Genomic DNA, 12,821 nt, shown 5'->3' with positions numbered 1-12,821 from the left:
TATATTTGGAGTTTGCGTGCCTCCGATGCCCTCCGTTTTTTCCCCCCTCCACATTCAGAATCGATGTGCGTTGAGAGCATTTGGCTGCTATACGTTTTCACGCGATGATAAGCCACTTCGTTGAAGTATCCATTGTGGCCAGGTCGTTTATTTAAAAGAGCTACACAGCTCAGCGGGCCTCGCCTGGTTAACACAAACAAAAAGTTTAGGTTTAATAGATTCCGTTCCACCTTCCTCTACCCTGCTGCTGCATTGCTTTACCACCGCTGAACACAACCATCTCCTCACCCCCCACGCTCGCCCCACTCCCCCGCCCCACCCCCGATATATAGAACCACGAACACACGAAGACAGACAGACAAACACAGCACCGGCTAACATCGCTGCGACACGGAACGCACGGACGAAATCAAAACGAGTCACGCGACGCATCTCCCCGTTGGCCGGGCGATCCTCCGGTCGCTCCACGGTCAGTACCCTGCTGCTGCAACGCGACCTTCCCCCCCCTCCACCCCCCCCCCCCCCCACCCACCCACCCAACCAGTGGAGGGGATGAAAGCCGCCCACACGGCGAGAGAGAGGCATCGATGGGGCCCCCGTCCAAAACTACGGATGCCACGTGGCCTCTTACAACCGTCGTCGAAGCTACGTCACAAAGCTTCTTACGCGCCCCCTATCTCCCCCCCCCCACCAACGCCCCCACCCCTCCCACCAACGCTCCAACCACCGCCCCACCCCTCCCAAAAAATACGGGGAGTTGACAGATCTGAGTGATTTTTTTGTACTCCTTTAAAAGAAAAATGTATTGACAAGTTAACTCTGGGCCGGTTTTCGAACGTTCACCGATGAGACCCAGAAGGTCGAAACCGGCTCCGGAGTTTGCTTGCTGAAAACCAATGCGGCTTTGACAGCATTTGTCCGTACGGAACGGGAGAGGTTCAAAACGAATGAGTAAAAAATAAAAATTGGATTCGTTAACGTCCTTAAATGAGATCAATTTTGATTGTTTTCAGCTGTTAGGCAGTGCGGGCATTGTTCAAGTTCTCTACGAAGGCCTGCAGTGTCGCGGCCGTCAATCACGGGACCCCCAGTTGTGCAAACCCCCCACCGACCCCCCCCCCCCTCATCCCCTTTTAACGTACAACGATGACGGGAACGTACCTCAACAGCGTGACACAATGACTGCACATTCGGAGACGTCTCACCTTCAACGCTCGAGGGCAGTAGCTCCAGACCTCTCTTAACCGTCACCCCCCCCCACACCCACCCACCCTCGACCTCCCCACCACCACCACCCACCACCACCACCCGCCCCCGCCGCCCCCACCACCGCCACCACCACCACCACCACTGAACCTTCAACGAAACTTGCGCGGAACGTCCGTGCGCATCTAACGTAACTTTTTTTTCAGGATTAACAGCAACTAAAAAACGCCACGCTCCTCCGCATCGTGGCATCGGCGACAGCTCCCCTTACCCCCCCCCCCCCCGGCCACGCTCACTCTGCCCCCCTCCAGCCACCTCCACCCCACCACGGGGGTCCGCCGTTGCTCCGCGGATCCACGGGTTGTTGTTTTGCTCCTACCCCAAATCTGGCAACTCGACAGGGAGGGCAACGAAAACGGGGAGGGAGTGAAAGGTGGGCGAAGATGGGGGTGAGGCGAGGGCAAAGGTCGTAAAGGTCGCAAAGGTCGCAAAGGTCGCTCGACCTACACCTCCGACTCGTAGCCCAACAGAGTCGTATGCATAGATCTCGATTTGTCCTTGTGCGCGGGGAAATTGCGCGGCAGAGTTCGGTGTTGTCTCTGATCCGCCGTGTGCCAGGGCGCCGCCGTCACCGCCGCCACCGCAGCCGCCCTGCACTGAACCTCCGCCGGGTGCCTCCGTCTCGAAAACCCAGCCCCGTAGCCCATCCAGGAACGTCCGTCCGCAGTGGCGTACGGCGGCGGCGGCTGGTGCTGCATCGCCGTGACGGGTGCCGGCAGCGTCGAGACGCACGGCGGGAGCGACGGCCGACAGCAGTACGGCCCGCCGCCGCCACCATCGCCGCCGCCGCCGCAGCCGCCGCCGGCAGCGCCACCGCTCCCAGCGGGGCTGCAGCTGAGGGCATCGTCCGCGGTGTCGCTACGCCGCTCGCAGTACGTGCTGCGCTCCGAGTCGGCGTACCAGTGGCCGCCGGCCGGCGGCGACAGCCCGTACAGCGACTCGGACGCCGTGTACGAGTCGCGCTCCGAGAACGTCTCCACGTCCTCGTCGTCCTCGTCAGCGTCACGGTCGTCGTCGAGGTCGTAGCTCTCCACCGACGGTCGGGCGTAGCACTCGAACGACGAGCTGTCGCGCGGGTCGTACGGCGCCGTCACGGCAACGGTGCCGACGCCGGCGCCGCCGCCTTGGCAGCCCGTCCCGCTCGCCCGCTTGGCCGCCGGGCAGAACGGCGGGGACAGCGCACGCCGCCTGTGCCCCTGCAGGCGGCTCTTCCGCTTGCGCCGGCACAGCGGCCGCCGCCGCGCCTTCTCAGGGATGAGGTCGACGTCGGCGTCGCCCGGTGACTCGAGGCCGCCGCGCAGCTCTTCCAGGCTGCGCGACGGCAATGACTCGCCCGCGTACGGGAGGCCGCAGCCGCCGCCGCCGGGCCCCCACGGCCCGCGCGTCGGATCTAGCGGCAGGGGCTGAGGTGGCGCCGGCAGCGGGGGCGGCCGCGGCGGCATCGCGAAGCCATGCAGCGGGCAGTTCCACGCGGGGACGGCACCGTCCGCGGCGTCCGAGGCGCCGACCGCCGAACTCGGCGAGTCGCCGAAGCCGCCTGTGCCGGCGGGGGCGGCGGTCCCTCGTGGGCTGCGTGTGATGAACAACCAGTTGTCGCTGTCCGTCTCCCAGTTGCCGTGCGAGCGCCGGTCGTGGTCGGTCGCGCAACCGCCGTCGGCGCCGAGCGAGCGGGGCCACGCGTCGGGCCCCAGCGCCACCACGAGTCGCGGGCTGCGCGGCCCGCCGGCCGCGTCAGGCGCCAGCAGCGGTACCGGCAGCGGCAGAGGCTTGGGGGCACCTCGCCGGCAGTCGCGGTGCAACGGGCAGGGCCCCCCACCCGGGCCGCGGACGCTGTACGCGGCCCGGCCGCCGTCGGAGAGCCCGTGCTTCTTGAGGATGATGGCGGCCGGGCCACGGCGGCCCCCGTGGGCGGCTCGTGCCAGCGGCCCGCGCTCGCAGCAGCCGCAAGTGCCGCACGGCACCGCGAGCCCCCGCGAGGAGCCGCCCCCGCCGCTCCCGGTCGCCGCCGCGGCCGCCTTGGCCCGCTGCTCGCTGCGCTTTTTGCGGTTGACGATGCGGACGATGCTGCGGGCGGCGCGCAGCAGGCGGTTGACGTTGGCATGCTCGTCCTGGCTCTCCTGCTGTGCCAGCGCAAATAGCCCCTTGTCCTTGCTCACCTCCACGCCGTACAGGCAGCTGTAGATGCCCTGTGGGCGACAGAGAGCAAAGGGGGGGGGGGGGGAGAACAGTGCTACTGGATAGCTCATCGGATTTCTCAAGTACAAATAAATATTCTGATTCTGAAGTGCTCGTGAAGCTGCCAACGTATTCCGGGAGGCTGGTCGAACCAGCCCATTTTAACACTACCACGCCCACTCAATCGCTAGCACTGCCCAGATAGCCACGTCCATTTACCAGTTTCCAGTTTATTTAGTTTGACCAGGTAGGTGGATTTTCGCAAACTGGCAACAATGAAACGAAGGGAAATCATAACAAACAACCACATTGTCACATGGGAAATGGAAAATGTTGCAGGAACATAAATCAAGGTTAAATAATAATAATTTCCTACGTGTCTGAGAGCCTGCGGGCCTGTGAGCCTGTGGATGTGCGAGCCTACGGACCTATGGGCCTGTGAGCCTACAGGCCTGAAAGCCTGCGGGCCTTCAGGCCTGAAAGTCTGCAGACCTGCAAGCTTACTGGCCTGAGATCTTGCGGGCCTACGGACCTATGGGCCTGTGAGCCTACAGGCCTGAAAGCCTGCGGGCCTTCAGGCCTGAAAGTCTGCAGACCTGCAAGCTTACTGGCCTGAGATCTTGCGGGCCTACAGCCTGCGGGCCTGTGAGCCTACAAGCCTGAGAGCCTGCGGCCCTTCAGGCCTGAAAGTCTGCAGACCTGCAAGCTTATAGGCCTGAGATCCTGCGGGCCTACAGCCTGCGGGCCTGTGAGCCTACAGGCCTGAGAGCCTGCGACCCTTCAGGCCTGAAAGTCTGCAGACCTGCAAGCTTACAGACCTGAGATCCTGCGGGCCTACAGCCTGCGGGCCTGTGAGCCTACAGGCCTGAGAGCCTGCGGGCCTGTGCTAAGCAAAGGGAGAAAAGAGCCACTCACCCTGCTAATGGCGAGCAGAATGCGCGGCGTGGGGTTGATGGAGGCCTTGCGGCCCGCACGGCCCACACGCCGGTAGAAGATGTGCTCGGCGAGGAAGACGAGCAGACTGAGGCCCATGGCCACCAGCAGCATGTAGAAGACGCCCGCCATGTTGTCCACGTCCAGCTTGCTGCTCATCACCTCGTTCTTCTCCTTCTTGCAGATGCCGGCCAGCCAGATGGTCTCCAGCTCCTCCAGCTCATCTGGAGAAGGAGGGGACACCGATCAGAGTAGAGGCTCGTGGGCAGGGGGTTGATGTAAGCACGGTGAACCAACTTTGATCCTCACCTGCGAAATATTGATAGTTCACGGTTCATATGCCATTTTATTGAGGGACTGCTGCTGTGTGGTGTTATTTTTGCTGCCGTGCCCGTTGCTGTTGTACATTTTCTGACCTGCCCACACTGGATATCATTGAAAAAGGGCTTGACAGCTCTTCAAATTACACCAGTCGAAATAAACATTCTGATGCTGAAATGGATTTTTACGTGGTCTAAAATAAGTATATTTTATCTTCAAACTAAACTATGTTTTATTTTACAAGGTGAGGCCCACTGAGCTATGTTGCTCTTTTTCAGAAGCGACCTGGCCATAAATGATAGCTCAATGAAGTGGCTTATGATCACGTGGACATTTATTGCAGCCAAATCCTCTCCGGTCACCGAGCTGTGACCATCAAATTCACTACACTTGAGGAGCCGGTTTAACCACAACTCGATCTGTGTGAGTCTACGGGTCTCTCTGTAAATTTGTGGTTCTCAATGTCCTTCACTGGTGACCAGGCAATGACCAACAAACTCACTACACTTGAGAACCCTAAGCCTAACCCTAATCACGGGCAGTGACAGAAGCCTGGATTCAATCACAGTGCTCCAAGCAGTGTTCTCTGACCCACGAGCCATGTCAAACGTCAGCAGACCTTGCCAAGTGGCCGATTTCCCCGGAGCTTCCACAACTTGAACCGTCTAGTTTGTTTACACGTTCTCACCGCGGCGCGACTGATCAAACGTCCGCGCGATATGGGGAGGCCGATCGCGCGGATTGCACGCGCGTTCCCCCCACCACTTCTTCCGCTCAATCTCTCTCCTTCCCGTCGCTTTGCTCGCATGCGACAATGCGACACAGTGGGGGGGGGGGGGGGGGGGGGGGGCGGGAGGGGGGGGGGAGCCGCACATTCAAAACGTAACAGTTGCGACGAGCGAGAAGAATGGTGTATCGCAGCAACCGCCGCCCGCTATGACGCACATGTGGCGAACAGTGACCTCGATAATCCAAGAAAAAACCTGGTGAGACGTTGGCTCTGTCCGCATTAAAACATTTGCAGATTGAGACGGCGATTCAAGACAATTTCCCGTGCTTTGTCCCACGAGTATAGAACGGCGATTGGAAGCCATTATTTCGTATGAATTGGGTAAAAGCTAAAAGTTAAAGGTACTTAATGAAGGTGTCGGCAACATCTGGCAGGGAAGTTCAATTGGTACACATGGGAAATGAGTTGGCTCAGCTCTCATATGGCTTTTCCACTGTAAAACCAAGCCATGTCGGGGCCATGTTCAAGCCAGACCTGAGCGGCTCTGTTGTTTTTCCACTGCTGCAGAATCCGAGCCGCGCTGCTGACGTCCCTCGTGGTGAACGAGCAGAGACGCGCGTGGGTGATGCGGTGATGCCGAGTGCTCACGACATACCGACTGACGTCACGCACACAACGAAGACGTCACTAGTCCCACCCCTGGCCCAGCTTGGCCCCCGAGCCAGTTTAAGATTCCTTGCGAGGCCAGCAGCATCTCGGCTCAGCATGGCAATTAGTGAGCAACCGCCCTCCACTGCTCACCATCCCCCAGCAACTGCAGCACGGTGAGGTCGATGTTGCGCTTCCACTTGGAGCCCTTCTGGAGCGCGATGCCGTAGCCCGTGGTGGCGAAGACCTTGCCGCTGCCGATGGTCACCAGCTTGCAGCCCTCGTCCTTGCCCGCCATGTAGTTGAGCACCGCGGCATCGTAAATGAACGCGTCCAGCTTGCTGCGAGAGAGAGAGGCGGTCGGGCATGGGGGGGGGGGGGTGTGATAAAGGTGTGATAAAGAGCTTAATAGCTTATCGGATTTCTCCGATGCACAAATGAAATTTGGCCCATAGTCTGCTGCATCGCCCGTTGACCCGTGGTTGCGTAGCCCTTTAACCGGTGGCCCTTTGGCACGTGGTGCGTGGCCCTTTGGCCTGTGGCACGTAGCCCTTTTTTCTGCCCATGGCCCTTTGGCACATAGCGCGTGGCTCTGTCGCCCACGGCGCGTGGCCCGTTGGTGCCACACGGCCCCCCCTGGCTGCGTGGCACGCGTACGACCCTGCGCGGTCGCCCACCTGGCCTTGAGGTTGAGCAGCGCGTCCTCGACGGTGCGCTGGTTGTAGCGCGACATGTACGCGTGCATCTCCGGGTAGTTGTTGCGGATGTTCCGCTCCGTGCTGCCGTTGGGCACCGTGCCGAAGCGCAGCGGTGGGTACTGCTCCGTAGGCTTCTGGAACTGCGGAAGGAGGCGAGGCAGGGGCCACCCCACCGGTGAATTGGTGCCCATTGCCACGGCCGCGGTTGCGCCACTCCATCCATTCTCGGACCTCGTGCGCGGCTCCGTGAGACGGTTCGCACGCGCAAAAACGCACTTCGCCAGGTAAAATGAACGTCGTTTATTTCACGACGTTGGGGCCGATGTCAGTCTACGGACGATAGAAGTCTGCGGGAAGTGTTAGTCTGTGGCGGGAGGATCGGCAAACCCGCGGCTCCGGTCCCGCATGCAGTGGCTCTTTAAGGGACTGCAGTGGAGTTCTTGAAATTCGACAAAATGGCTCTGGTTGCCAACTCCAACCATGGGTGTCAAGTTCACCTTGGAAGTCCAGTTGATCATAAAAGTCCAGTTGATCATAAAAGTCCAGTTCACCATGGAAGTCCAGTTTACCATGAAAGTCTAGTTTATCATAGAAGGCCAGTTTACCATGGGAGTCTAGTTTACCATGGGAGTCCAGTTTACCATGGGAGTCCAATTTACCATGGAATTCCAGTTCACCATGGAAGGCCAGTTTACCATGAGAGTCCGGTTTATTATGGGAGTCCAGTTTACCATGGAAGTTTAGTTTACCATGCAAGTCCAGTTTACCATGGAAGTACAGTTTACCATGGAAGGCCAGTTTACCATGGGAGTCCGTTTCACCATGGAAGTCCAGTTCACCATGGGAGGCCAGTTTACCATGGAAGGCCAGTTTACCATGGAAGGCCAGTTTACCATGGGAGTCCGGTTCACCATGGCCATTGGTCAGCAACCTGCGGCTCGTTTGAAGGGACTTATCAAGGAGCACCGTCACGTGCTCACCACGTGCATTGCCGCTTTTGAATTTTTTTCCCGAATTCTACGAAAAAATTGGCTCTTTTGTTATTTTGGTTTGCCGACCCCTGGTCTGTGGATCATGTTATTATCTGAGTAATGTCAGCACATGGGCAATGTTCGTCTACGGGTCGTGTTATTATTTGGGTAATGTCAGCAAATGACCCAAAAACCGAGGAACAGGAATCAAACTCGGGCCGCCGCCAGCCGTTCGCGGCACATCGACCGCTGACCGCTACACCCCCCCCCCCCCTCCCAGCAACGCGGACCCCACCTTCTTGTCACTGAGACCCGACACCTGGTCGATGTACTCCTCCTGGATCATGAAGGCGGCCAAGTTGGCCGTGTAGCTGGCGAGGAAGATGACGGCGAAGAAGGCCCACACGAGCACCATGATCTTGCTCGAGGTGCCACGCGGGTTCTCCACAGGCACCGAGTTGTTGAACACGAGCGCCCACAGCAGCCACACGCACTTGCCGATGGTGAACGACGGTCCTCCCGGAGCTGCGGACAAGGGGTGGTGGAGGGGGCGGTGAGGGGGGGCGGCAACGTTATTTTTGTAAGCGAACATTTACGTTGTGAACTTCTTTCACACCGCACGTAGCCAACCGCGCTATTCGGAGGTGCGACATTTTTGTGAGTGAACGCTTTAGTGTTTTTTTGTCAATGGCATCGTTACTTTTGTAAGCGAATATTTAAGTATTTTTCAAACGGCACTGTTACTTTTGTTAGTGAAAGCTTTCTTGTATTGTTTATGTATGTAGCATGTTGAACTTCTTTAGCACGCGTTACTTTTGTGAGTGAAAGTTTTTAGAATTTTTTGAACGGCAGCATTAAAAATGTTGAAGTCAAATTTTGTCTTGTAAATCCCAACGTTATTTTTGTTAAAAAAATACTTTTTTTTACGTATTCTTTTAAACGGGCAGCGTTACTTTTTCTCGCGAAAGTAAAAAAAAAATGTATTATTAAACGGGCAGCATTTACTTTCCTAAGCGAAAGTATGTTTTGTTTTTTTATATTATTATTTTTTTTATCCTGAAGAAAGGGCCATCGATGAACCCCGAGCGTTGATAGTCACGCGGCACAAAAACCGCTCGCCGCCCCAGTGCGCCGCTTTGTCCGCATCGGCCGAGTGGTCGGATAATCGTCTCCGCGTCCTCGCAACCGTTTCAGCGGTTCTCAAATGACGCCGCGCGCGCTGGGGCCAACCGCGAACTTGCGAATGGGGGCCGCCTCCACAGACGCCTTGGAAGGTGTCCGGAGGGAAAGAAAGGAAGAAAGTAAATGCCGGACGACAAAAAAAACAACCTGTACCTGCTCCAATCCCAGATGTCCGATAGACGCGGAGATCTGTACTTTCATATTAGCCAAGTGGCCGCTGATACTTGGCCCTCCCTCCGTGACCCTAACGAGCGAGGCTGCGGACGCCCTGGGCTCCTCATCTCAGCACGTCTTGGTGCACCCCCCCCACCAATCCCCACCATTCCCATCCCCCGCACCCACCCTGCCTACCGCCCTTTGCCGTGCGGTTAATTTAATCTGCTAGAGAACTGTGCAAATCCCCTTGATACCCCCCGCCCCCCCCCCCCCCCAGCCATGCATTTTAATGTACGTTTGTATGTTGAACTTCTTTCACACCGTACGTAGCCAACCGTGTCATGCATGACGACTACATATTCATTGATTCTTACCTCGAAGGGGTCGCGCAACTCCCCCTTGCCCCCCGCCCCTCCCCCACCAACCGTACTAATTGAAGGTGACGAGGAAGGACAACAAACTATGGGTCTCTGTGTGAGTCTATGGGACCCTGTGTGAGTCTATGGGTCCCTGTGTGAGTCTATGGGTCTCTGTGTGAGTCTATGGGTCTCTATGTGAGTCTATGGGTCTCTGTGTGAGTCTATGGGTTTATGTGTGTGTCTATGGGTCTCCATGTGAGTCTATGGGTCCCTGTGTGAGTCTATGGGTCTCTGTGTGAGTCTATGGGTCTCTATGTGAGTCTATGGGTCTCTGTGTGAGTCTATGGGTTTATGTGTGTGTCTATGGGTCTCCGTGTGAGTCTATGGGTCTCTGTGTGAGTTTGTGGGTCTCTGTGTGAGTCTATGTGTGGATTACGTATGTTGAACTTCTTTCGCACCGTATGTAGCCAACCGCGCCAACGGGAGTTGCGGGGGAAAGGCACCAAACAACGGAATGCAAAGAAGAAGTTCTGAAGATTCTAGATTTGAAGCTTTCGTGACTGCAATGATTCATATTCTCAGGTTTTTTCGGTAAAGTCACGTAGGTAAAAACATTAAAATTAATGAAAGTAAAATAAAACAAAACAAAAATAAAATTCACGACGTTTCGGAGGCAACACAAGTCTCCGTCATCAGGTGGGACCGTCACAGCCGAGTTTGATGCAGCTAATTCGGCTGTGACGGTCCCACCTGATGACGGAGACTTGTGTTGCCTCCGAAACGTCGTGAATTTTATTTTTGTTTTGTTTTATTTTACTTTCATTAATTTTAATGTTTTTACCTACGTGACTTTACCGAAAAAACCTGAGAATATAAAGTTCTGAAGAAATAACCGTGGCAGAAGAGCAGCATTGTTTCTCGCTTGCTATGTAAAAGTAAGTGCAAATGTGGAATGCATATCAATTCGAGCCGGTTTCCCCGTGGGTGTATGAATGTTTTAAGTTGTTTGTCAGCGCAGTTTTCGATTTGATGTTATATTGAGCGGGTTCAACCGTCATGGGGATGCCGCCGGTTCGACTTCCACCCACCCTTGATCCCCCCTGATCCCCCCGGCCCCCGACCCCCCCCCCCATCACCGGCGTCTCTGTCCACCCAGCATTATATTCTGGTAAAACGCCGCAACAATTCGCAGGTTGGGCGTGGTGGTGGTGGTGGCGTAAAAGCGTGGGGCACTGGCACTTCTACCGAGACGTTCTGGCCCCCGGCTTGGAAGAGTAGGCCAAGAGCACCCGGCAGAGGGGCTCTTGAGAAGTCTCCCAACTCTAGCGGAGGCGCCTCCGATGACCGCGGTTGGCTACGTCCGGTGCGTGACAAGTCCAGCACACGTACGCACGTAACGTACCCGGGTGTGGGATTACACAAAGTGGCATCGCCAGAGCTACTACCGAAAAAACCTGGCAGGCTCCTCGCCCTCCTCCTGACGAAGAGTCTTGGGGACTCAAGGAGGCTCTGTGCCAGTCTTAATGTCTCTGTGCCAGTCTCAATGTCTCTGCGTGAGTGAGTCGGCTATCTCCGCGGAGGTCTACGGATCGTCTCGGCGTCAATGTGGGCCCTCGGATCTCCGTTGCGAGGGCAGCGGAGGAATGCGACCCGGAGCAGAGAGAGAGGCAGCCGGCTGGAAGCGCGCGCGGAGAAATTAAATCCGAGCAAGCTGCTGACGGCTGCCCCCCTTGCGCCCCCACCCCCCGCCCCCCCCCCCGCCCCCCCCCTGCCCCCGCCTCCCCTTCCCATGCGGCAACATGACTTCCAGGATCGAAGGCGACGATTGAGCCAGTTTTTATTCACCAGGCGCGCCAATCCCACCGGCCCCCCCCCCGCTCCACCCCCCCCCCGCTCCCCCCCGCTCCCCCCCACCACCCACCCCCCTCCTCCAACCTCAATCAATGCCCTTTGGCGCAAATGTTCCGTGTTCCAGCCGAACGCTCCGTCGTGTTTTTCGCCGACGCTTCCACCTTCATGTTCTTTGGAGTAATTTGCTTTCGGGGATGGCGGGGAGGGTGGAGGGTGGCTTGGAGTAGATTTTTTTTTTTAATGGCACTCGGGGAGGCGGTTGGCACGAGTTTGAGCGGCTTGGGACCGCTTGGCACGGGGTCCGTGCGGCGAACAACGCCGCCTCGTCGCCGGGTTCACGACCGCCGACACCACGGCGCGCATCGGTAGCAGCGGCGCCTGGCAGCGAGCGCCGGCTTGGCTTGCCTCTCCACTCGTCGCGCGCAAAGTGGCTTGCCGCAAATGAGACGCGATGCCTCCGGTCTTCCGTGCGGCAGCGGCGGGTTTTGGCTACGCCGAGGAACAAAGGCGGTCGGCGCTCTCGGGCGCGCTTCTGCGGTCCGTCTGGAACGCTTCTTCCTTCCGATAAGAGGAAGCCCACTGAGATGGCACTTTGAAGTCATTCTCGATTGACAAACGTAGTTCTTCAGGGCTGATTTTCATGTTTAGTTTGTTATCCTTCCCCCCCTCCCCCGCATCTCCGATTAGCATGGTTGGCTACATGCGGTACAGAACAGTACCTCCCTTATTTTTCTCACTGCACAACTTTGCCTCAGCGCACCTCAGGAGGTGGCCCAGTAATTTTACCACCGTAGAATGCAAACAGCGTCACACGTTAATTCTTTTCGGGCGACAAAAAAGTGATTAACCCCTTCCCCCACCCACCTCACTCCTGGCCCTGCTTGGCCCCAAACCGGAGACTAAAAATGAATGTGAAGGTGCAGTTTCACAGCTGGCAATTAGTGACTCAGGACGTGGCCTGGTTGTTTTTCCACTGCAGAAGCCGAGCCGTGCCGCTGACGTAACACGCGCGGTGAACGAGTGGTGACGCGCGTGGGTGACGCGCTGACTCCGACAAATCGTCGAGGCGAGTAACACAGTCCGGCGACTACGACAACGGCCAATCAAAGCCGCCCGAGCATGGAGACCGAGCGGAGGTCACGTGGTGGTCACGTGGGTGGGGTCACGCGGGTGGGGGGGTGGAGGGCATGCGGGGTGGGGGTCACGTGGGGGTCACGCGGTGGTAACGCGGGTGGGGTCACGTGGGGGTCACGGGGGGGGGTCACCCGGGGTCACACGGGATCACGTGGGGGGTGTGTGGGGGGGTCGTCACACAGGGTCTCCCTTACTTGCTCCGTTGGCCAAGTTGCGATCGTAGCTCTTGGGGCTGATGTACTCAAAGACGAAGACAGCGATGGCCACGACGGAGAGGCACAGCACGAACATCATTACCCACACGGCAGCACTGTAGGGTTCTGTCGGAGGGTTGGGGGCGGGATGACACAGCAGAGCCACAGTCCATCGTGCAGTGGAGTCGAGAGACTGTTGTTGT

General features: G+C 57.6%; 1 protein-coding gene across 1 annotated transcript in view; it reads right to left on the bottom strand.

The window, feature by feature from the left end:
- Positions 1-1,496: 1,496 nt before the first annotated feature.
- Positions 1,497-12,821, bottom strand: part of LOC144950441 (glutamate receptor ionotropic, NMDA 2C-like) — a 79,707-nt gene continuing 68,382 nt past the window's right edge. Inside the window, exons 7-12 of the mRNA XM_078880551.1 lie at positions 12,619-12,744; positions 8,038-8,267; positions 6,751-6,911; positions 6,227-6,414; positions 4,357-4,598; positions 1,497-3,452 (exon numbers count right to left, since the gene is read on the bottom strand). Of these exons, the coding sequence (XP_078736677.1) occupies positions 1,710-3,452; positions 4,357-4,598; positions 6,227-6,414; positions 6,751-6,911; positions 8,038-8,267; positions 12,619-12,744 (2,690 nt within the window). The 3' untranslated portion in view covers positions 1,497-1,709. The remainder of the gene's footprint in view (positions 3,453-4,356; positions 4,599-6,226; positions 6,415-6,750; positions 6,912-8,037; positions 8,268-12,618; positions 12,745-12,821) is intronic.

Source organism: Lampetra fluviatilis, chromosome 58 (assembly GCF_964198595.1).
Source record: "Lampetra fluviatilis chromosome 58, kcLamFluv1.1, whole genome shotgun sequence".
NCBI lineage: Eukaryota > Metazoa > Chordata > Hyperoartia > Petromyzontiformes > Petromyzontidae > Lampetra > Lampetra fluviatilis.
This window is presented reverse-complemented; position numbering and strand designations above follow the sequence as displayed.